Source organism: Petromyzon marinus, chromosome 38 (assembly GCF_048934315.1).
Source record: "Petromyzon marinus isolate PM22_M1 ecotype Great Lakes invasive population chromosome 38, UKy_Petmar_22M1.pri1.0, whole genome shotgun sequence".
Lineage (NCBI taxonomy): Eukaryota > Metazoa > Chordata > Hyperoartia > Petromyzontiformes > Petromyzontidae > Petromyzon > Petromyzon marinus.
The window spans coordinates 10,815,193-10,839,171 of NC_133704.1; the positions used below are offsets into that span (position 1 = coordinate 10,815,193).

Here is a 23,979-nt window from a genome sequence, read left to right on the forward strand (position 1 = left end):
TTATGTTCTTTGGGTCTTTTGGTAACGTCACGTAGATAGGTTCAAGGAAAATAACCTATCTATGTGAATTCCTGCAGTCACGAAAGCTTTAAGTCAAGATTTTACAACTCGATTGTTTGTCAAAAGGGGACCTGGAGGTGGCCCGGGTGTCTGGCAGGTCTCGTACTGTTTTATCAAAGAGTACTGCGTTTGTGACGTCAGAATCTGGGCAGCTATCCCCGATTAATCCAAGTTCTCAAGTGTAATCAGTTGATGATCTCAGCCAGGCCACAATTCACTGTACAACAACAGCAAAAACCCCACTGCATGAAATATGGGTTTTCGCTTAACTTGGCCATAGTTCTGCGCTTGAGAACAGACGCTTATGGTTTAATCAACATGTGGTGATCATTCTTTAACATGGCTTCCAAATCCTGTGCCCGGAGTGTGTGTGTGTATAAAGGGGTCCATTGATGGGAAATTCTCAACCGTTTCTGACGCCGAATTCTCACCGATAGGGATGCCACACTGCGCCCAACGAGAGTTGTTTTAAATTGAAATGTCTCTGTCTGATGACGGACGCCGGTAGGACTGTACTCAGGATTTATAATTTGAAGGGTGGTAAACAAAAAAAAAATCTGGCATTTTTATTTCAAACTAAATGAAATCAGCGATGTTATTAGTCTGGGGCCCTGGCTTGCGTTAGCTCGGTTGGTTTTGACAAGGCCGGAGCGTGGAGATCACACCGCTGTTCTTTTCAACGCGAGACATTTCCCGCACAATCCATTCCTTTATTCTTCCTCCCATCTCGCCTCACTCCCCCAGCGCCGCGCAGCCTTTCCCCAACCCCCCCCCCCTTCCCCTCCGTCTCGCTGGTGCTCACGCGCCCCTCCACAGCTGGTAATGTTTAATCGGGCCCCGTTGATATTTTAGTTCAGAGGAAAGGGTGGGAGGAGGAGGGAGGAGGAGTGGTGGGGAGGGGGGGGGGTGGTCAGTTGCTGCTTGTTTATACACACGAGCAGCACTCAATAACCTCACCACTGTGCCACGCACGCCTGCCTGTGCGCAGCTGTCCGTCATTCCTCGTCTCGTTTCAAGAGCGAGCGCGGAACCTAAACTGAAACCTCCGCGCCCCACAAGCAGCCCGAAAGCTTTCTCCCGGGGACCCCGGTAGACAGCCCTCGCCGTGCCGTCGGCGGCGGAGGCAGCATCGCGGTGACGGTCGTCGGCTTGATTCCGGGCTTCGCTCAGAACTTGTCATGGTGCTTTTGCACGCGCGTGCCACGTCGGAACCGCACTCGGCTGCCCGCCACGGATTACTGGCACGAGGAGCACGAGCCGGAGAGATGTGGGTCTCGCGCACCGTGGCGAAGGTACCGACTTGCGGGGGGGGGGGCACGCTGCGAGTTTTTGTGCAAGGTAAATGTGAACCTTCTCCCTACCATGGTTTTCTGTTTATGAGTGAGTGGGGGGGGGGGGTAATCTTTTAAAGCGCTTTCCAAAGTCTGCGTAGGCTTTTTTTTCCCATTGCCGTGCTCTCCGATGGCCTTTCGGGTTGTTAACCCCCCCCCCCCCCACCTCGTGTTGGTTCGACGGATCTCCCGCCGGCGCGTGGGGCGAAACGTCGGACGTCGTGCCAAACAACAACACCGCGGTACAAGCCGGAATCGCACCTGGGAGTAATGTAATGTCGGCGAATAAAGAATAACAACCTTGGAGCTGTAGTACATAAATATATAAGCATGTATATTGTACTATACAAATTATATTGACCACCCCCCCCCCCTCAACACTTTTGTAAATTTGTAACAAAACAATCCTTTGCTTTGTCTCTCTTTGCTGGGTTAGGAGCTGCATGCGCACATCTTACTCTTTTTTTCAACAATTTTTTTCCTCCCCCCCCCCCCCCGTTTCCCTCCATTTCGTGCATATTTGCCACGCAGCAAGGTCTCTCTCTGACCTCTGCACACAGTTCGGAGACTTCGCAACGTGCGACAGCGCTCCCGTGTTGACATAAAGGCCACCACTGCGCTGCCGTGTCCCATCGCATGCGAGTTCTTCTCGCTCGCTCGGGGGCGGCATTCGAGCGGATTGGCGGTACAGCGGTGGTCCGCTCTAATAGCTAAAAAGCTAAAAAAGTGTTTTCGCAATAATTATTGATTTTCCCCGTGATACCGCAAGCCCCCATAATAGAGGTTTTTTTTTTGGGTTAGATCACGTAAATATATAAATGTGTCGTTAAACCCGCCACCACCCGACACAGCCAACTAGTAAGGGTTGTCACGTAAACAGAACGTGTCAATTCGTCACTAGTACAGTGTGTTGGAGAGCCAAGCCACAACATTTACAATCTGAGTACGACGTTTCGCCAGTAATTACAACTCGCTTCATCGGTCAAGATTTTTTGCGGCGTGGTGGTGGTGGTGGTGATGGTGGTGCGTCAAAAAATCGATTCTCGTGACGTCGAAGAGGTCACGAATGTCAGGTTCACATTTAGGTTTTAGAACTGTTGTATGAGGTCCGGTGTGTTGTTGCTGCACCGGTGTACCGTCAATACGTCCACTTGGTGGTAAACGCAGCAGAAGTGACGGATGATTGACGCCCACCGACCTCTCTCGGACCAATTCAGGTAGAGGCTGAGGGTGTGGTCGTAGTAGCCCTGCAATTTCTCTCTCTCGCCACTGCTGTCAGAAGGGCATTTTGAGGTGGAGCTCTGGAGAACACCTCCTAGATACGTATGTTGGCCTTCTCTTCCTCTCTGATCAGATGTCTTGCAAAGTGGTGGGTGTACCCACACTTTATCCCACCACACACTCGACCTGCCGATCGACTGTGGTGTGGCTGTTTTTATGCAGCTGCGCGTACCAATAACCACGTACTTTGAACATATATTTTTTATTACTCTTTGGTTCTTTCGGTGAAGTCACGTAGGTATAAAATAAAATAAGTCACGACGTTTCGGGCGCAACACAAGCGTCCGTCATCAGGTGTGAAAACCACAAATTTTCTTGCTGTGGTTTTCACACCTGATGATGATTTGCTTGTGTTGCAGTCGAAACGTCGTGAGAATTTTATTGTTTTATATTTTTATTATTTTATCTTTTCCCTTCTACGTGACTTTACCGAAAGAACCAATAATATGAATCCCTGTTTATTTGACACTTAGTAGGCTCATCTGGTCCAACACCAGTGGAGACTAGGGCTCTAAGAAAAGCCGTCTCGGGTGTGGACCAATCAATTTCAAGGGCAGTGCATATCATTATCAGAGTTGTCTCTTTTTGTTTGCATTTTGACTGCTTGTGTTGTGGTTATTGCAAACATGATCCCTTGTATAAAGGTGTCAGTTTTGGTGCCAGATAAAAGGGTAAAACCCTATTACTACTACTTAGTAGGCTTACGCAACCAATATCATCCATAATATAGTTTTTTGGGTTAGATCGCGTAAAAATGAATGTGTTGTTAAACCCTCCACCACCCGACACAGCCAATGAGTAAGGTTTGTCACGTAAACAGAACGTGCCAATTCGTCACTAGTACAACACACCGGTGTGTTGGAGAGCAACGCCACAACATTTACAATCGGAGTACGACGTTTCGCCAGTAACTACAATGAGCTTCATCATGCGACAGACAGATTTGTGGATAAATCCTCCTGTTTCGTTCCTTAAATAGAGGGTTAGATGTGATGGCGTCACTATGTGAGCTCTTCACACGTGTGGAAAAAAAAAATCTACTTTCTGTGATGGCCATTTACAAAAGCATGTTTACCGCCTCGGTCGTCATGGGCACCGCTCCGTCATCGAGGCCACCGTCACTCCGAGGGCATCCGAGCGGAAGCGATCTCCTTTCGCCAACGCACACACAAAACAAATTAACGGCATGTGCCAATTTTAGGAGTTTTCCTTTTGCAGTTGCATTTTAAAAAAGACAAAGATCTCCCGTATCGCCTGAACAGACTGTTGCGGCAAGCGTTGTTAGCGAGCAACTATGAAGGCCGGAACGGCACACGAGGGGGTGGGATGGCCAGCACCACGCTGGGCCACCTTTGTCTCCCTAGTCGACATTATTTACACACCGCACTCGGTGCTCATTTGAGACTGAGTGGACCTACGGGAGGCCCAGGACCGGTTCAGATAATCGTCACCGGTGTTGACTCGTGAGCGGGAATCAAACCTGGGTTGTCAGCTTCGTAGCACAGCGCGCTAACCACTACGCTACCGCTCCCCACGCGCACACATATGTACACACGTATGTACACACATACACATTCACACGCACGCAAGGTAATTTACCTCTTGGTGGGTGGGGCAGTGACGCGGTAGTTAGGGCGCTTTGCTAAGGCATCTGCGTGCCGAGTTCGATTCCCGGCCACGGCTAACATCAGTGGCGAAGTGTTATATCTTAACCGGTCCAAAGCGTCCAAGTTTTTATGAGCCCACGCTTGACCACCTTGGTGAATATTCTTGGTTCTTTCGGTAAAGTCACGTAGAAGGGAAATAATAAAATAATAAAAATGAACCATAATAAAATTCTCACGACGTTTCGGCCACAACGCAAGCAGCCGTACTCAGGTGAAGAAACAGAGGCTTTCGGAAAGACAGCGTCCTAATGAACACTGCTAAGCTTGGCAGCGTCTTTTAAGCTGGGTGGGAGGAGGAGAGCGCCTTGACAAAGGAGTTTACATATCAACAGAGGAATTTAGCATATTTATGACAAATGCAGATATGGGATTAGTTACTCCTTGTGGAATGTGCAGGCGGTGGGGGGGGGGGGGGGTCTCAAAGTCATATTATGCTCGTGTATTATGTAGGATTAGCAGTAATAAAGGGTTGGGAAATGTTAATAATAAAGAACCGCAAGAGCCCAAACCACCGCGTATCAAGCTACGCTGCTTGCGTTGTGGCCGAAACGTCGTGAGAATTTTACTGTGTTTTATTTGTATTATTTTATTGTTTCCCTTCTACGTGGTGACTTTACCGAAAGAACCAAGAATATGAATCCCTGCAGTCACGAAAGCTTTCAATCGAAATTTAACCAATTTGGCGAAGTATGTTTAAACAACCGCCATGACCGACATTCCCTGGGGAGGTGTTCATCCAGCAGTGGACTGGCAAGGGAAGCAAGTGTAGCTTGCAAGCATCAACAATGTTTAGAGCCACGATTGCGCCATGGAAATCTGACCCTGCTGTATTCGGTCTCACAGTTGGATATGTGAGGTCCGCCCGTCTTTGCTGGCATTGAGACTGCAACACGGTCATACATAAGCCCTATTCGATTAAACAGTGATTGTGCCAGGATGAACCTTGTGCCTGGCATATGAACGTGGAATCTTTCGTACTGTTTGTTGTTGCAACGTTCTGATCCCCTTACCGGACATCTGTGGAAAAAGAGACTTATAGCTCATCGGATTCCTCCAGTGTAAATAAATCTTCCGATTTTGATATGCCGCAAGGGTTAATGCTGCGTGCAGGGGCAGCAGCAGCAGCAGCACCGTTCCAGGCGCTCGCGCAGGCTTCTTAGACGCTCTGAATTTTGCGTTGAAGCAAAACGCTTTATTATTATTGTTGTTGTTGTTCAGCTTAAATCTTCTTGCCGTTGCTGGTATTTCCGTGATGCACCGTTGGAATGTGTCGCTCGACCTTGGTTGTTAAATTTAGCTTGGGGCGGGCGGGCGGGCGGGGGGGCGGGCGAGCGGGAGGGTGGGGGGGCCTATCCGAGTCGTGGCTCTTTGCTGTAATATGGTTGGGGGGGGGGGCTTTGTCGCGGTGCGGTGTGCGTGAGAGCGGGGCGGGGGGGTCAGCGTCGGGACGGCGGGGCAAAGCCGAACTGAGAGTTGCTTAAACTGGAATCGGCTTGTCGTCGTCGAAGAGCGAGTGTTTCTTAGACTCGTAGAGACCCACGGACACTCACCGAGGACCCATAGACACCCACCGAGGACCCATAGACACCCACCGAGGACCCATAGACACCCACAGAGATTCATAGAGACCCACAGAGACCGACGGCGGGCGGGGGGGGGGGGGGGTGCTAGGCCAACACAACCCCCTCGTGGAGAGGCCCCTTGTGAAGCCCCATCACTTGCCTCTCGTATTGCTTCACAATGTGTTTTGAGACAACTTGGATTCGCCCCGCTTCTCCACCAGCGCGATTGTGAGAGTGCTGATGAGGCTGAGGGTTGAGGGCGAGGTAAAAAGGGTGCAGCGATTTTGTTGTTGTTATTGTTTGTTTTAATCGCCCGTCCGTCGTCCGTCGTCCGTCTGGGCCCACGCTCCCGCCGCCGATCATGGTAAGACGTTGCTCTCCTGCGTCGAGCGCTTTGCCTGCGTTGGTGCGAAGCGCTCGGGGAATCATCTTCGGTCGTGTGCTCGATGTTCGATGCAATTGAAAAACAAACCAAACAAAAAATTTGCTCATTTCCAGTTTTTCGCAAGGGGAATTTGCGGGGCCGTTTCAGCCGCTTTGATGCGCGGGGTGCTTCGTGTTATAACATACGCTCGTCGGCACCGAGCACTTTCCGACGCATGGCGATTGAAGGCATTTCAATCGTACGAAAGTTCTAACTGCTGACGAAAGATGTTGACGAATGCCCAGCTGCATTATCCGGGCCCGTCTTTTGCAGTCGGTTTAGGATCAAGTTGACGTGAAGGCGACAGTTGTACGTAATTTATACTCCCCTTCGAGTTGACCGCCACAAAACGCTCCTTAAAAAGGGCAGTTGGTCGTTACACCCCATCGCAGGAACCTCCTGAAAAGGCCGCGAGGCCTCGGGGAGAGGCTCTCCTGCAGTAACACCTCGCGTACAATCGATGTTTTGTTTATTAAGCAGAATGCAGCTGATGGTTCGGTGATGGTTCGCCGGTGGAAAACGATCAAAATTAAAAAATGTTGCCCTCCCTCTCTTATCCGCATCTTTAAACCTTTGCCCTCAATCAATCACTTGTACAGTTTCCATGGCACAGGACGACGCCCGCTGATCTCCAGGTCTTCCCGCGCCCTCTGCTTTTCTGGAGCGTGTTTTCTGTCCCTGGACCAACTCCCTTCCTTGTTGTTATCAATCCGGCCTGTCTGTCGCCCTCTCTTGCTCTTCTTCTTCTTCTTCATCTGTCTTTGCGGGCTTTTGTATGCCCAAGAACACGCCCAAACGATGAGAGCCTTTTGCTGCCGTTGTGCGGCAGGGTGGCGTTGCACTGGTTAACACCTGCGCCTCGCAGCACGAAGGGGGCCCCGAGTTGGATTCCCGACTCGCATGCCTTTGCGCGTGGATTTTGTATGATCTCCCCCAGTTCTACGAGGTTTTCCTCCTGGTTATCAGTTGTCCTTCTGTCGCTGACATTCAACGTACAAGATGTGTAACTCGTATTGGCCAAATATCACAGTGCTGAGATAAGCTTACCTGCAAATTACGCGATTTGGATTACACACAGCAACATCGCCGCCCCCCCTACTGCTTAGTGTTCATAATAATACAAAATGATGCAATTGCTATAATCTCTGAACTTTGCCCTTTCCTCACCACCTACAAGCTGACACTAATAGGACTAGGTGTTCACCTTATCAACAATTGGCTACGACTCCTCACTTCCTGCAGGACTTCCGTCTTCGGTCCTGTTGGGGGCATTGCTCATTCGGCTGCAGGTTCTGTGCTCATGGAAACAACCGCAGAGTTTACATCCCATTTTGTCGAACAGACGTCATTTTCTTACGCGCTGGTCTGGTCAAGTTTCCTGCAATCTCAAGCCTGTCCAGGAGGAAGCCAAGCTTAAGGAAAGTTAATCTAAAGAATCCGACAGATTACAATCCCTGTTACACACCACCCACCACCGGTCCCAACTGGGGAGTTGATTTACAGCGACGTAGATTTCGCCGATAGGGAAAACAATGAGGTCGTCTCCTTATCTTGTATCTCAAGGATATCGTTTTTTTTCAATTGCAGAAATGTAATACTCGGTTTTAAAATACATTATTTCTGGTCGTTCATATCGAGGGCTCAATGTCAGCTGGAGCCGTCTGGGGCTGAGCGCCAGGAAAAGATTTCCTCCCAGGCGTGCGCCTCCCCTGCTACAGGGTGGGGGGGGATCAGCATCTGGTGGGTTGGGGAATGCTCGGGAAACATTCCATGAAGTGCTGGTCATAATGCCTGTATCATAAGCAAATCTGAGAGGTGGTGAATGTTTTAATCAAAGCACATGCAGCTATGCAAACAAAACTAAAAGCTTTATTTGATCAGGTAAGGCCCACTAAAAGCGACCTGGCCACGACTGATAGCTCAAGTGGCTTAAAATGTGTGTATTTTTTTTTATAGCAGCCAAATGCTCTAAAATGGAGGGGGGGAAAAAAAACCAGAGGACCCGGAGAAAAATCCACGCGACCACGGGGAGAGAGAGAGGGAGAGACATACGAACTCCAAATATATACAGCGGGCATCAGGGTCAGAGTCGAGTCCACGACCTCCTGCATACCAGGCGAGGTCGTTAACATCTCCCCCCCCCGCCGCTCCGAATGCTGGAGCAGTGGGAAGCTGCGTGCAGTCGTTCCGTCACTCACGAGGGCGCCGTGTCGCGCAGGGACCGGCGGGCGTCGACATGGAGGGCGCCCTGACGGCGCGGGACCGCGTCGGCGTGCAGGACGCCGTGCTGCTGGAGAACCACACGAGCGAGGCCGCCTTCCTGGAGAACCTGCGCAAGCGCTTCCGCGAGAACCTCATCTACGTACGTGCGGCAGCTGCGGCCAATGGGGGACCGCTGCGGATTTGACGCGTGGGGGGGGGGGGGGGGGGGAGGTCCGACCGACGGGACCCCCGGAGAAACCTCCTCTCGAGGTTCCGTCCGGCCGCCCTGTTTGGAAAATGGCCACTCGGAGCTGGAATATGGGAAAGCGCTCGGCTATGACTGATAAGGCCACGATTATTATGAATGTTAACGGTTAACAATATGTAAATGTAGAAATATTTTCGACGTAGGTATATTTTTTTCGTCCCAATTATATCATCCCCCACTGTTCCGCCCACCCCCCCCCCCCCGGCTTATTATTTAATTCCCAAATTCACATCTCCGAACTATTGACGCGGAACACGGTGATGTTTGCACTGCGCGTTGCTTACCTCGTGAAACTAAAACAAAGTATGCAGTTGAACAGAAGATGCAGCTGTGTTATTGGGTTGTACCGCGCGTAGTTTTGGCGCATCGTCCGACGTTTTTACCGCCACCACTTGGCTGGGAGCTTCTTCGAGACTTAATTTGAGAATCTCCCAGCGGAGAAAAATTCAGCCGGCCGGCCGGCATGGCCCCGAGCGAAAGATTGCAGCGCCGCACCTTTACCTCCTACGGCGGCGCCCGTTCCTTGTGCTCTGCGGCGCAGACGTACATCGGCTCGGTGCTGGTGTCGGTGAACCCCTACCGCGACCTGGAGATTTACAGCAAGCAGCAGATGGAGCGCTACAAAGGGGTCAACTTCTACGAGGTGCCCCCCCACATGTGAGTCTCACGGTGCCCTCCCCCTACTACCTCCCCCCACCCCCACCCCACACCTACGCCCCTCCCCCCGCCACCGTCCGTGCGTCTTGACGGCGGCAGCAGCGGGCGGCGGTGGCGGCAACAACAACAGCAGCAAGTCTACCGGTTTTCATTTTCACGAAATTTAATTTGACGCAAGCGCTTATTCCGTTGGATGTGAACGACAAAAACCATTCATTATTTGCCAAGACAGCGATCTGCCCTGTTGGTGCTTGTTTTACCACGAATGCCACGTGTTCCTGGAATGGCCCAGCAGCACCAACTCCGCCGCTGTGACTGTTTGTGCTCCGTAGCCTAACGCGGACCTGTCAGCCACAATTTTCACGAAGGTCTGGACAAAGGCCCTGCCCGTATACCGATGGTCCATCCCATTTATTTATTTATCTATTAGTTATTTTTTTATTATCTGCCTTGAGCAATTAAATCACTGAATGCAAAATTATTCAAGTACAACCTGAAATTATCTTCTTTGGTTCTTTCGGTAAAGTCACGTAGAATGAGAATAAAATAATAAATTGATAAAATAAAATAACACAATAATATTATTGTGTTATTGTGTTATGTTCTTTTGGTAAAGTCACGTAGAATGAGAATAAAATAATAAATTGATAAAATAACACAATAATATTATTATTATTGTGTTATTATTGTGTTATTTTATTTTATCAATTTATTATTTTATTCTCATTCTACGTGACTTTACCGAAAGAACCAAAGAAGATGAATCATTGCAGTCACGAAAGCTTTAAATCGAGATTTAACCTGAAATTACATGGGAGAGCTACGCACCACAACCGCGATCGCGTTTTGTGTTAGCTTAACGACGACGATGGTTGTGGATGACACTGGTTAACGACGCCGCAGCTACGCGATCTCCGACAACGCCTTCCGCTCGATGCGCTCGGAGCGACGGGACCAGTGCATCCTGATCTCGGGCGAGAGCGGCTCGGGAAAAACGGAGGCGTCCAAGAAGATTCTGCAGTACCTGGCCATCACGAGCCCGAGCAGCGACCGCGTGCACATCGTGCGCGACCGCCTGCTGCAGTCCAACCCCGTGCTCGAGGTGAGGGGCGACGGGCACGCGCGCTCACCCTGGTGCAGCAGATTCGAAGAGCGCCGAAGGGCACCCCCCCCCCCCCCGTTTTAAAAGCCGCCCGGTTTAACCGAGTCGTTGACCGGGTCGTTGGCCGGGTCATTGGCCGGGTCGTTGGCCGGGTCGTTGGCCGGGTCGTTGACTGGGTCTTTGACCGGGTCGTTGACCGGGTCGTTGACCGGGTCGTTGACCGGGTTTTTGACCGGGTTTTTGACCGGGTCGTTGACCGGGTCGCTGACCGGGTCGCTGACCGGGTCGCTGACCGGGTCGCTGATCGGGTCGCTGACCGGGTCGTTGACCGGGTTGTTTGACCGGGTGGCCCTCGACAGGTTCAGAGCGCCGAGTTGGCACCGCTGAGGATCCTGGGTTTTTGAATTGAGGCAGCTGCTTGCGATAATACCGGGTTCTCAAAAGCTTTAGTGAGTTGATTGTCTCATCGTCGACTGAACGGGTGAATAACAAAAAACGTCACGTAAAATTTGGTTGTGCACCTAATTTGGCTAAATTTCAGCTCTCACAATTACATATCGGTCTTGGTTGCCGCGAAACGAACATTAGTCTTAAGCGACGGAGCGCTTGCGGGAAAGTGCCCCTTCTCCCCACGCCCACACTATATGGACCAAAGGTCACTTGAAGGAATCTCTCTGGGGGAGTTCTGCGGTATCCGCTTCCGTGGGCCGCTCACTCACACCGAGACGGTTGCAATGCTGTGCGAGATGTCCGAATGAATGCTCAAGCACCTTGGCATGAGGCTTGATTGCACAATTGATGAATAAACTTTGGGGGGGGGGGGAAAGGATTTATAAACATACAACGGCAAAACACGTTTTGACTTGACGTGCAGTGCCCTCGCCGAGGCCGGCTGGACAATTACTTGGAAGGGTCCCCAATGTCACTGAGATTACCCGAGTCTATTCTGGTCGTGTTTATGCTCGCAACATCGCGTCCTGGTCGTGACGTCGCTATGATTAAGTGTAATTACGTAAGGCGAGTATTGAGAGCGGGGTATGGGCTGTTTTGTCGTAAATAAACGTCAAAAGATATTCCACCAGCCAGGGTTTTGCGGTGTTTAAACAAATTCCGCTCGGTGTGGAGTACCCATCGGCCGAAAGGTTGAATGCTATTTTATTTGGGCAATGCAAATGACCTCCGTCTTCTTGGTAATGTCTAACACCTGCTTCCTTGCAATCCTACAAGACAACGCTCGAGTATTTAATCTTGATTTGTTTCGTCGCTGTACCACCGCGAGAAAAAAGAGTAAATCGTACATCCAGAGCAAAAATGGGTTGCTACAATCCCTTTGCCAAGCCCGAAGCCATGCCTGACGGAAAATAAAATAACACGAATGCACACAAATGTAAAAAAAAACATTGATGCACTTAGAGGTAAACATAATGACATTTTTAAGGCTTATGCTAGGCACACACCACGTGATTTTCCCACAGTTAACCCCATACCCGACCGCACACCCGGGCCAGGCTGTTGATGACAATTGTGGTGAGTGGTGGTAGGGGGGGGGGGGGTCGACCCCAAATGCGGTGGGGATGAATTCCTTCCCGATCGAACGACTCGATTCGGGGCAGCTGCTGTGAAAACAACGAAAGGCTGCTGACGCGCAGCCCGAGAGCGTGCAGCCGATGCACCGGCGACCTTTTACGGAGAAAACAATCACGGTTCCGGAAAACAGGAAGTCGTGCAATTTGTGAGAAATAAACCTGGAGGGGGAGCAATTTTTACTTGAAATAACTTCCACGATTTCTGATGCTTATTAACAGAAACCACGAACGCAGGATGCGTGGGCATTCATACATCACAACCCCCGCCTCCCCCCCCACCCCCCACCGTTGCCCGGAATTAATTATTTTGTCCTGGTATTTTCACATACATTTTCACAGCGCTTTTTCCAAGCCTGCAGGCGGTCCTTTGCCCTGGGTTTATTTTTTAACTCGTGTTTGTTTCTGTTCCAAATCCCTCGCCCCCCTCCCCGCCACCCCCCACCCACCCCCCCCCCCCCCCCCCGTCTCGCGTCAGGCATTTGGAAACGCCAAGACCCTTCGCAATGACAACTCGAGCCGGTTTGGAAAATACATGGACATTCAGTTTGACTACAAGGTGAAGCAATGAGCCTCGCGCCCCGTCGCGTCGTCGCACTCGGTGAAACGGAGAGAGAGCGTTTTTTTATGTTAATAATAATCATTTACATTCATTTGTAAGGTGCCTTGTAAGAATAAGGATGAGGAAAGGCCAAGAGAGGCAGAGGAGCTAAATAGAATAAACTGACTTAGGAAGATGCGTTTTTTACTCGAGGGAATGTAAAAAAATAATGATGATAATTAATCGTCAATTTTATCGCATGCAATGTAAACTTCTACTTTCCCGTGTTGAGGACCCGTCTCTCTGTGAATTACAACCACCGTTCACTCCACTCTCTCATTGTTGCAGGGCACAATGCGCAATTTCCTCGCCGCGATTGTCCAAAGTGCTCCCCTGTGTGCCCGATACAGAGTTCATTCACAACTACGGGTGACGCAACCGAATTGTGCGTGCTCTGTTGCGGGACCTAGTCTCGCAGCGTGCATCATCACCATCGTGAAAATTCTCATCGGTTCCTTCGCAAATGAATGCGTTCTCATCAGATGTTCACGTGATTCTGGGCGCGCGTGGGGACTGGTGGCGTGTAGCGTCTCTTGTTTTGTGCCACGATCCTGGCAACCTGGGTTCGATTCCTTGCACAGCATTCGTAGTCTCATCTTTAGCTGTGTTTGGCCTTCTTTACGTCGAAATGGCCTTAAAAAATTACCGTGCGATGGTTGAACTTCAGCGGGGGGGAAACGACGCTGGCCCAGGCCACGGTGCTGGTCAACGCTTCTCTCGTTGTTTTGCAAAAAATTAAAGGAACAAAGATTCCCTTGTATAGCCTGCACAGGCTGTTGGGGAAAGTGCTGTTTGCGAGCACTTACTAGGACCGACACTGCACAAGGGAATGCTGTTGCCAGCATCATGCCACGCCACCTTTTTCTCCGCACTAATGAAAGATTACACCCCCTGTCAGTAACTCATTTGAGGCTGAAACAACCTAGGGGAGGCCCAGAACCGGTTCAGATCTCGGTCAGTGCTGATGTTCGCCGTGGCCAGGAATTGAACCCAGGTCGCCGGGTTTGTGGGGCAGGGCACTAACTGGAGCAGGGCACTAAAACCCCTCTTATGTGCCGCGCAAGCATTCACACGTGCTAGCAGCAGCAGCACTCGCCCCTGCGTATCTGTAAGTCTAAACGAGGTGACGCTTCGCTCTGTTTGTGTGTGTGTGTGTGAGTACCTGGTACGGCCGGGCGCGTGGCGCTGACCACCCACCCCCTCGTGTGCCGTGCCGGCCTCCATAGGTGCTGCTCGCCAACAGCACTTGCCCCAAGAGTCTGTTGAGCCCACACGTTGGTGGGGGTTGGGGGGGAATCTTTGTCTTTACAACAGGGAGCCCCGGTCGGTGGACACATTCTCAACTACCTGCTGGAGAAGTCACGCGTGGTTCACCAGAATCACGGCGAGCGCAACTTCCACATCTTCTACCAGCTGCTGGAGGGCGGCGAGGACGAGGTGCTGCGGCACATGGGGCTGGATCGCAACCCGCAGAACTACAAGTATCTCATCAAGGTGATCGGCACGTGCCCGCAAGTGCTGTGCAACATCCCCCGGTATAGCCTGGACAGACTGTTGGCCGTAAGTGCTGCTAACGAGCACCTATGGCGGCCGGAACGGCACACGAGAGAGGGGGGGGTGGTTGGCCAACGCCACGCCCGGCCGCCTTTGCAACCCAAGCCTACAACGCCCCGGTATTTCCGGGCAGTCTCCCAATCCAATCGCTAGCCATAATCAACTCCTGCTTGGCTTCTGAGATGTGATGATATCGGGTGCATTCGGGATGATTTTGCCGTGTGCAGTTTGCCTCTGGGTTGGCTGAAATTTGAGGCAAGGGCTCGCAACGCAAAACACTGTGGGCCCGTGGAGAGCAGTCCACCACAATTGCAATTTATGACCGTGAATATAAACATTGACGAGCACTTCCCGTACAAGGCACGTCTTGTGTGCCACTGCGGAGAGTCTTGCGGTCGCGCTGCTCCGTGTTCGGGTCGTTACCGCGTGTGCTGTTCCGGACGATGCCCCGACGTTTTGCTCCAACGTGCCGCGTGGGGAGCTTCAGGAACTGAGCGTTTTTAGTCGACGAATAGACAAACCGGTCCCGGAGAAGCTGCGAGCACGTTGAGAAAAACTTTGGACGTCACGCCGAACGACGCGCGGTTATCCCCGTAAAAAAAACACCGGGGAGGAGTTCTTGTGCCGATGGGATGATGTTCGTGCGCCAGGGCCAGTGTTCCCGCGTGAGCTCCATCAACGACAAGAACGAGTGGAAGATTGTGCGCAACGCCCTCCGCGTCATCAGCTTCAGCGACGAAGATGTGGAGGTGGGGAGTCTGCTGTGCGCGCGTGTTGCCGTTTTTGCCGGTCGGCCCTCGTGACCGGCGATGAGAGTTACACGCCTTGTACGCAGCACTGTTGTCAGTACGCTGCTGTAGATGATGGTGCTTGCCTCGTGTCGTGTGTACCGCGGTGGTTATTTGACCGTACTGCATGCAGTTAACGTTGGCGAAGGTGGGGAGTGTAGACATGTGATCCATAGTACAGGGCAGCAGTGGATTTTTCTGCACCGCGCATGTTTTGTCCACGACCTAGCTCCCGGGTGATTTGGCCGGAGAGGAGAAACTGACGTGCTCTGGCGCCTTCACGATTGCGTGCTGCCACGACACGGGTCAGCTGTCGGCTTTTAAACATTAATGATCAGATTAGGAAAAACAAACAAACTCAACATGGAATGTTGCTGGGTTCAAATGTTGTTTTCGCGTGGGAACAGTTTACAATGTAACCGAACGCACATTGGAAAACGGTAGCCTCATCTGGCTGACGGATCAAATGCTGACGGATAACATACAAAAGCTCAAGGCTCTAGACCAAAGCCAAAAAATGTTCTGCAGTTGACAGGGATGGCTGCACTCTTATGCAATCCCGTAGGCCGAGTTTGGTGGTTTGGGTACCGGGAAAAAGTAATCCAATGGCTGTTATCAGGTCGACCATTACTGTCGAGACTTGGGCATAAGAAAGGGGGCTCACTTGGGGACTTTGCCAAGAAAATCCCCTAGAAAGGGGGCTCTGGTGGGAGCTTTGCCTGGTTGGGACCCTTAGGAAAGGGGGTTCACTTTGGGGCCTGGCCAGGAGGGTGCTGCGTGCTGCCATGAGGCTGTTTTGGGGTATGCTCCCACACTTGGCTTGTGTAACCATTGTGCATTTACCATGCTGGTTTGCCACATAGAATAGCCACTGTTATAGGGGTGTGTTATGGTGCGTGGATGGATCTGGTTGCCGTGCAAGGAGAGACATTCTCTCTGGTGAGCGCTGCGAGCTATTATTAGCGTTTCCCATGACTTTATGCGGTGTCCTGTGGCCTAAAATCCAACGACTCGGCATGTGTTGTTTGGTGCCCTGTGTATACGGATTAGCTCGCACGTTGTAATTATGCATGCTGTGGAGGGGGGCGCGGTGCATGCTGCCAAGCGGTGCTCTTCACGCGGTGTTCCTGCCTTGTTTTTTTTGTTAATTTAAAATGGATAATCTGATTACGAACTGAGAATGGAGGAGTCGTGTGGGGTTACTGTTACCTGCCCGTTGGTAATTCGACTACTTGTCAACACTGCATCAAAGCCTGTGTGTGTTTCAACACTGACCCTGCAAGATCATGTTCCCAACTTTGTGCATTTCCATGAACTGCGTCATCGGTTCATCCGTCACAATCGGTTCACGCACTCATTATACGCGCATCACAATTGTGTCTCGTAAGAATCGGTTATTTTACATTTGCACACGTTTTATTGATTAAAAAAAAAATGTTTCCTTTTCGCCTCGCGGTTGGAACGAGTGAGGTAGAACGAACGCAGAGAGAGAGAGATCGAGGACAACTTTAAAAGCGGTACAAAGGAGACAGCCAGCACACACAGCACTGAGACGGTGCACGCAAGACAGACCGCATCGCAGAAATGAGATGCTACGAGCAAGACAATAAAGAACCGATCCTGGAATTGTGCCCGATTGTGACGATTCTTTGCACTGCACCCCCCCCCCCCTGCCGCCGCCCGTAGGGTGAATCGTTACATGCCCAATATGCTTGCCATGCTGAATAAAACCTGTCCCCCGCAAACAAAATGCCTCCTGATGTTCCGCAAAACGTGATCGTGATTGTTCTGATCCGATGGACTTGGCTGCGCAGGCCCTGCTGGGGGTGGTGGCTAGCGTCCTGCACCTGGGGAATGTGCAGTACACGGAGGACGAACAAGGCCACGCCAAGATCGCCGGAGATGCCCAGATCCGATATCTGGCTCGGGTAGCTCTCTCCCCCACACGTCCTCTGCGCACCTTTCTGTAGCCGACACACTCTGGCTCTCCGGTCTATTTGCACTGCACTACCTTCTCTGACGAGTACCGTGCAGTCACTCTTAGAGGCCAATAATAGTGGGACCTGTAGAAGAGTAACACGGTACAGTGTCACATATCTGACGGCCATGTATTCACCCTGACCGATGAACCGCCCACACCCAGTGCAGCGTTAATTCGCGGTTGCAAGGGTCACTTTCTGCAGATGTTCACACGCGACGTGGCACTGTGTAATTAGACCTCGTGGTATTATTTAAATGTATAAATCCGACACAAACTTCTGGACCGACACTGCAAAGCACTTCTCGAAGGCTGCTCATGATCAAAAAGTAAATGTGTGTGTGTGCATTCTGACCTCGTCTCCTCGCCGCGGTTATCCCAAACGCTGCGACCATTCATTATCTTGCAAAGCATAACGCGGTTGACAGTCGGTGGCTGTTGGCGGCCCTGAGCCAGTGGTGGAAATTCCCCACACCCGTGATGGGAGCCAGTCGATCCATCGGACAACCACTGTTGGCGTCTCGCAAAACTGTGCAAAACACATTTTTTTTATAGACCTCGTTACAGATAATGGGCCTGAGGAAATATTTAAAAAATTTAATCTAAAATAAAAAAAATAAAACCGATTTCGGGTATTTGTACGCGGGCTGCCCTCCCAATGGCGGAATCGCGCGCTCCACCCCAGTTTGCCATCGGGCGCGCCCCCACCCACCGCGTAGCAATAAAGCGGACGCGGTGCCGTTCGGGAAACCCTTCGACCACGTTGCGTGTCTCTTTGTCTCGCGTCACGGCGTGCAGTTGCTCGCGGTGTCGGTGACGCAGCTGCAGGAGTCGCTGACGCACAAGAAGATCATCGCGAAGGGCGAGGAGGTGAGCAGGACCGTGTTAAATGTGATTTAAAACGAGAACTGAAACTTTTTTTTGTTTTTGTTTTACCAAGTTAAGGCCCACTGAGGTACGGAGCTAGTTTTCAGACGTCACCTCGCCAAAAATTGCAGTTCAACGATGCGGCTTATCACGTGGAAATTTATAGCAGCCAAATGCTCTTACATGCATGTTTCTAAATGTGGCGGCGAAAAAACCAGAGCACCAGGAGAAAAATCCACACGACCAAGCGGAGAACATGCAAACTCCAAATATACAGCAGGCGTCGGGGTTGGGATCGAACCCACGACATCCTGTATACCAGGCGAGGTAGTTAACATCTCGTCACCTAGGATTGCAAAAAAAATGTTTTAAAGAAATTCGTTTAAAAAAAAGAAATGAGTTGATGTGGTCCCCTCTAGCTTCGCCTATTTTGGGGCGCGCACGCACACGTGTCGACACGCTTTCCCTGCGGGTGTGCGTGCAGCTGGTGAGCCCCTTGAGCGTGGATCAGGCAGCCTACGCCCGCGACGCGCTCGCAAAGGCGGTGTACGAACGCACCTTCTCGTGGCTCGTCAGTCGGATCAATGAGTCGCTGGCTAACGAGGTAAGAATTTTGCCTGAGACAGATGTGCGTATGTGTGTGTATATGTATGTTGTGGGGAGCGGTAATGTAGCGGTTAGCGCGCCGCGCTACGAACCTGGTAACCCGAGTTCGATTCCCGCTCACGGCCAACACCAGTGACGATTATCTGAACCGGTCTTGAGCCTCCCCTAGGTCGACTCAGCCTTAAAATTTAGTATCTGGTGCGGTGTGTAAACATCGTCACTGGGGAGACAAAGGCGGCCGGGCGTGGTGTTTGCCACCCCCACCCTCTCGTGTGCCGTGCTGGCCTTCACAGGTGCTGCTCGCAAACAGCACTGCCCCAACAGTCTGTTAAGGCTATACGGGGGATCTTTGTCTTTGTTTGTATGTCGAGCTTTTTTCACATACCGTACATAGCCAACCGTGCTCATCGGAAGTGCGGGAGGGGGAGGGCAATGAAGTAGACGCAGATGCCAGGCAGCACGCAGTGATGATGGAACGCCGCCAACAATAATTAATTTAATCTGCAGCAGGGCTGTCACACTCACGTCTTTCGTTTAATGTCGCTGGGGATGTTATTCGGGAAACCAATTCACTGGTGAATAAAACGGAGGCCCTCATCCAGCAGTGGATCGACAAAGGGCCGTTAATTGGTATTCCTGTAGCTTTATCCATCGTTGACTGTTTCTGGTTTGTTTGGTAGCATAAATATCTACCGTGCATATCTCAACTTCAGACAAACGCGTGCAGTCAGTCGTAATAGCAAGAAGGCAGTCGGAAGCAGAGTAGAACACGTACCCCTTGATCAAGGCGGCATTACAACCTCTAACGCAATGGGAGGGGCCTTACAATGGGGTTTCTAAATTACGCCCCGTGCTTCAACAACACCTTGCTTCCATGCTAATGAAGTAAATTAATTTAAAAACATTTTTTTTTATTTTGCCTCCCACGTGATAATTAGGGGGGGGGGGTGGGTTGAAATGTAACGGGTGGTACCCTTTAGTGGGTTGTGGGGAACAAAGGCTGAGGTTGGAGACGTTTGTGCATCAGCGGTGCGTAGCGTGTAAGCTTCCTCCACTTGCCGAGTGGCTTGGGCCGTGGCTCTGGGGGGGGGGGGGGGGGGCGGGGGGCTCGCGTTACGATGGACGAGCGTGGACTTGTCGCACAGCGTCTCGCCCCGTTTGGCGTTTCAGGATACGCAGCAGAAGTCTGTGATTGGGCTCCTCGACATCTACGGTTTCGAGGTCTTCCAGCAGAACAGGTGAGGGACATCGCGCGGCCTCTGGCGTCCGCGCTGGGATAAAAACGAACTTTGTGCAGGCGCGAGCGCTTGCGGTCGTCATCGTTATTATCGTTGTTGTCGTCCGTCGTTCTTGCTCTACATCAGGGGTGACCAACCCGTCACGGACCAGGAGGCAAAATGTTCTCGTGAGTTCTTGAAAGAGTCAAATGTGTCATATATAAGTGTGTGTGTGTGTGTATATCGTGACAGTTTTCGGCACAGCACGGGGAGACATTCATCATCCTTTGCTGCTGCCGTTGTAGTACGTTCTATGTTACGCCCCTTCGATAGAGCCGCGTGTGGGTGGATTTACGAGCCGCATGCGGCTCGGGGAGACGTCGGTTGGCCCACTGCTGGCCTACATCAACATCACCCACACGAAGATGAACTTTGATTGCAGTTTCTAAGCGGTAATTTTTCAGGTGTCTTGTGGACAGAGTAGACGACGTTGGATATGAGAGCACCTTATGTGGGCACAGTTTGCCTATCGGCAAAACATGCTTGGATTACACTGCTGGGTGGCGGTGGGGTGGGGGGCAAAATGCAACTTCTGATACAAGCACACGACTACGGATTTAAACAAACCTGGCCATGTGCTTATCGCCAGCTTTTACAGTAAAATATCATCAGAATATGTATCTATACTGGAGGAATCCGATGAGCTATAAAGCTCTGTTTCATGTCAGAACGTTACAATCACAGACAATACAGAAACACGACAGGAGTGCAAAGTATAGGAGAGGCAAGCAAATCGCAGAAAAAAAGACGAATAAAACTCAACTATTTTTCATTTTACCAGGTAAGGCCCACTGAGCTATTAGCTTCTTTTTCAGAAGCGACCTTGCCACAAATGAAAGCTGAACGAAGTGGCTTATGTGGAAATTTATAGCAGCGAAATAACCTCAACGCACGTTTATACGGCACCATCGCGGCAACTGATTGTGGTCGGTTGATGCGCGCACGCACGCACGCACACACGCGCAACCTGCTTCAGCGGCGTCCTTCCTGCGGCCCGTCATCTCACTCCCCCGCGTTGCCCGTCGTTTTCCACCTCCGCCCTCCTGTGCTGCGTGCGCAGCTTCGAGCAGTTCTGCATCAACTACTGCAACGAGAAGCTGCAGCAGCTGTTCATCGAGCTCACCCTCAAGTCGGAGCAAGAGGAGTACGAGTCGGAGGGAATCGAGGTCAGGTCGAGCGTGGTTCTGTCCACGAATAGCCGCCGTGTGACCGTCCCCCCCCTCCCGTGGCCCATGCCTTTTGAGTGGCCGGCCTGTCATGTTATTTTTTGACAGTTGCGTCGGTTGATCCGAGCCGCAGCATTATTACGAGGGCCCGCACTGAGCTGCTGGCTGTTTTGTTTTGTTGAAATTATATTTATCATTGCAGTGGGAACCAGTGCAGTACTTCAACAACAAGATAATTTGTGACCTTGTGGAGGAGAAGTTCAAGGGCATCATCTCCATCCTGGTTTGTACCTTTTACACTTTGATCACGTTGAAAAGTAATACCGCGTTCTCTGGATTAATAAGATGCTTGCTGTCAGTAAAGTTATCCCATCGCTTGGCAAGGCTCACATGCATGCTGTTGTTGGTGCTTGTAAAATCAGTAGTGGTATGAATCTATATAATCTCTACTGCTAAATACATGTATGAATTGGACATGAATGCACACTATGCAATGTGTGTATTTAATGGCATCGTGCTTTGGATGAACCAGAATTATGCTTTTGACCAGGTTTGATAGACCTTTGTTATTATAATTTAAAATAAATATTCCACGTCTGCGTTTCAATCATATTTTTTTACACCGCATCTATTAGATTTTTCTGTAAATGTCTTGAGTAATTCTTTTTCGTTTTGACACTCGTATGTATCTTAGATTGAATTGGTAATTAAGTGTGAGCATAAGAATTGGTGTTTATTCAATTAACCAACAATTAATGATTATTATTATTATAATCATCTTCTGCTTGTACACCTTGAAAGCATTCGGATCATTGGCCTCGTGTAACGTGCCCAGTAACGAAGAGGGGGAGGCGCCGGGGGCCGAGGGGGGAGGGGGTGGTGGCGGGGAACGAGGAGGGGGGAAGGATCCCTTTAATTAACCGCTCGCGTGACCCCGGCTACCACGCAGGATGAGGAGTGCCTGAGGCCAGGCGATGCAACGGACCTGACTTTCTTGGAGAAGCTGGAGAAGACGGTGGGAGAACACCCGCACTTCCTCACGTGAGCGCCCTCCACAACGCCGCTCGCAAACGACGAATTATTATGAAAGAAGAAAAATAATAACTGGAGGAATTGCGAGCTGCGTGTTGCTCTCTTGCCTCTAACCAAAAGCACCCAGAATGCCAATTTTGACACCTACCGGTTTTTACGAGCATTATTTGCAATGTTTTCTGGAACACCCAGAATGCGTGGATCGCGTTAATTTCTTTACCGAGTAGTTTGGTTCGTGACGCGCAACAACCTGCAGCTGTTTTTTTTATTTGATTACTCCATGGGTTGTATAATGCGATGAGTGGAAATCAATGATCGATCGATTTTCACGTTAACTTTATCATGGTGGAAAGAAGCTCATTCGAGACGTCCATTCTGATGGAGGTGAAGTCTTTATTACTAAAGAATAACGTATTTACACGTCCATTCTGAGAGAGGTGAAGTCTTTATTACTAAAGAATAACGTATTTACACGTCCGTTCCGAGAGAGGGTGAAGTCTTTATTACTAAAGAATAACGTATTTACACGTCCATTCTGAGAGAGGTGAAGTCTTTATTACTAAAGAATAACGTATTTACACGTCCGTTCCGAGAGAGGGTGAAGTCTTTATTACTAAAGAATAACTTATTTACACGTCCATTCTGAGAGAGGTGAAGTCTTTATTACTAAAGAATAACGTATTTACACGTCCATTCTGACGGAGGTGAAGTCTTTATTACTAAAGAATAACGTATTTACACATCCGTTCTGAGAGAGGTGAAGTCTTTATTACTAAAGAATAACGTATTTACACGTCTGTTCTGAGAGAGGTGAAGTCTTTATTACTAAAGAATAACGTATTTACACGTCCGTTCTGACGGAGGTGAAGTCTTTATTACTAAAGAATAACGTATTTACACGTCCATTCTGATGGAGGTGAAGTCTTTATTACTAAAGAATAACGTATTTACACGTCCGTTCTGAGAGAGGTGAAGTCTTTATTACTAAAGAATAACGTATTTACACGTCCATTCCTAAAGCGGTGAAGTCTTTATTACTAAAGAATAACGTATTTACATGTCCGTTCTGAGAGAGGTGAAGTCTTTATTACTAAAGAATGTCGTATTTACACGTCCATTCTGACGGAGGTGAAGTCTTTATTACTAAAGAATAACGTATTTACACATCCATTCCTAAAGCGGTGAAGTCTTTATTACTAAAGAATAACGTATTTACAACTCCGGACGTATTTACTACCCCGCGAACAGTCAGCCCCGATGGTTTCCACCTCGTCGCTCCGCGATCAGTCAGCCCCTCAGTCAGCCCCGATGGTTTCCACCTCGTCGCTCCGCGATCAGTCAGCCCCTCAGTCAGCCCCGATGTCTGTCACCTCGTTGTTCTGCTTGTCTCGTGCGTGCCCTTGTATACCCGCTCGGCCCCGCCCTTGTCGGGCAATGCCCTCCACCCCGCTACAGCACTTATCTTCAATGATCTGAACGTGTATTATTTATAACCTATACAGGAGCTTACTGCCACCTGTTCCCAACTATCTCAACGGGTACCCTCCAGCACTTTCTCCGTACAGTAACCCCACAATGCTTACGCGTGTACGTGTGTATTTTTTACGTCGGCACAGAGGTGTGGATTTTTTTTTCTTAACGTCAAACAGTTCAAGTGATTTCCCTGTGAAAATGTCTTGACAGTTTATAGCAGCTTGAATTTTTAGCGTGTTTTTTTTTTTAGCGGTGTGATCCAGTGGTGTGTGCGCGCGTTGTCAGTGGGGAGCGGTAGTGTAGCGGTTAGCGCGCTGCGCCACAAACCCGGCGACCCCGAGTTCGACTCTTGCTCACGATTTTCTGAACCGGTCTCATCCACGAGACGAGCGTTCTCCCCTGAAATGGCCAACGTTAAGCGTAGGATCTTGAGTCCGGGACTTTTGAGAACAGGCATCTCCCGAAACTTTCTGGCCACCCCCCCACCGGAGGTGCATATA

General features: G+C 50.3%; 1 protein-coding gene across 3 annotated transcripts in view; it reads left to right on the forward strand.

The window, feature by feature from the left end:
* MYO1C (myosin IC) overlaps nucleotides 1–23,979 on the forward strand; it is a 97,367-nt gene that overhangs the window by 48,688 nt on the left and 24,700 nt on the right. For 2 of the 3 annotated variants that reach the window (XM_032967623.2, XM_032967624.2), the window contains exons 3-15: nucleotides 8,544–8,687; nucleotides 9,337–9,452; nucleotides 10,356–10,554; nucleotides 12,616–12,696; nucleotides 14,053–14,232; nucleotides 14,943–15,041; nucleotides 16,895–17,008; nucleotides 17,857–17,928; nucleotides 18,410–18,529; nucleotides 19,702–19,769; nucleotides 20,869–20,974; nucleotides 21,177–21,257; nucleotides 21,924–22,015. In XM_032967623.2, coding sequence (XP_032823514.2) covers nucleotides 8,562–8,687; nucleotides 9,337–9,452; nucleotides 10,356–10,554; nucleotides 12,616–12,696; nucleotides 14,053–14,232; nucleotides 14,943–15,041; nucleotides 16,895–17,008; nucleotides 17,857–17,928; nucleotides 18,410–18,529; nucleotides 19,702–19,769; nucleotides 20,869–20,974; nucleotides 21,177–21,257; nucleotides 21,924–22,015 — 1,454 coding nt within the window. In that variant the 5' untranslated portion in view covers nucleotides 8,544–8,561. Of the gene's footprint in view, nucleotides 1–997; nucleotides 1,353–8,543; nucleotides 8,688–9,336; nucleotides 9,453–10,355; nucleotides 10,555–12,615; nucleotides 12,697–14,052; nucleotides 14,233–14,942; nucleotides 15,042–16,894; nucleotides 17,009–17,856; nucleotides 17,929–18,409; nucleotides 18,530–19,701; nucleotides 19,770–20,868; nucleotides 20,975–21,176; nucleotides 21,258–21,923; nucleotides 22,016–23,979 lie in introns of those variants that run through there. The other variant, XM_032967622.2, reaches the window with a different exon arrangement.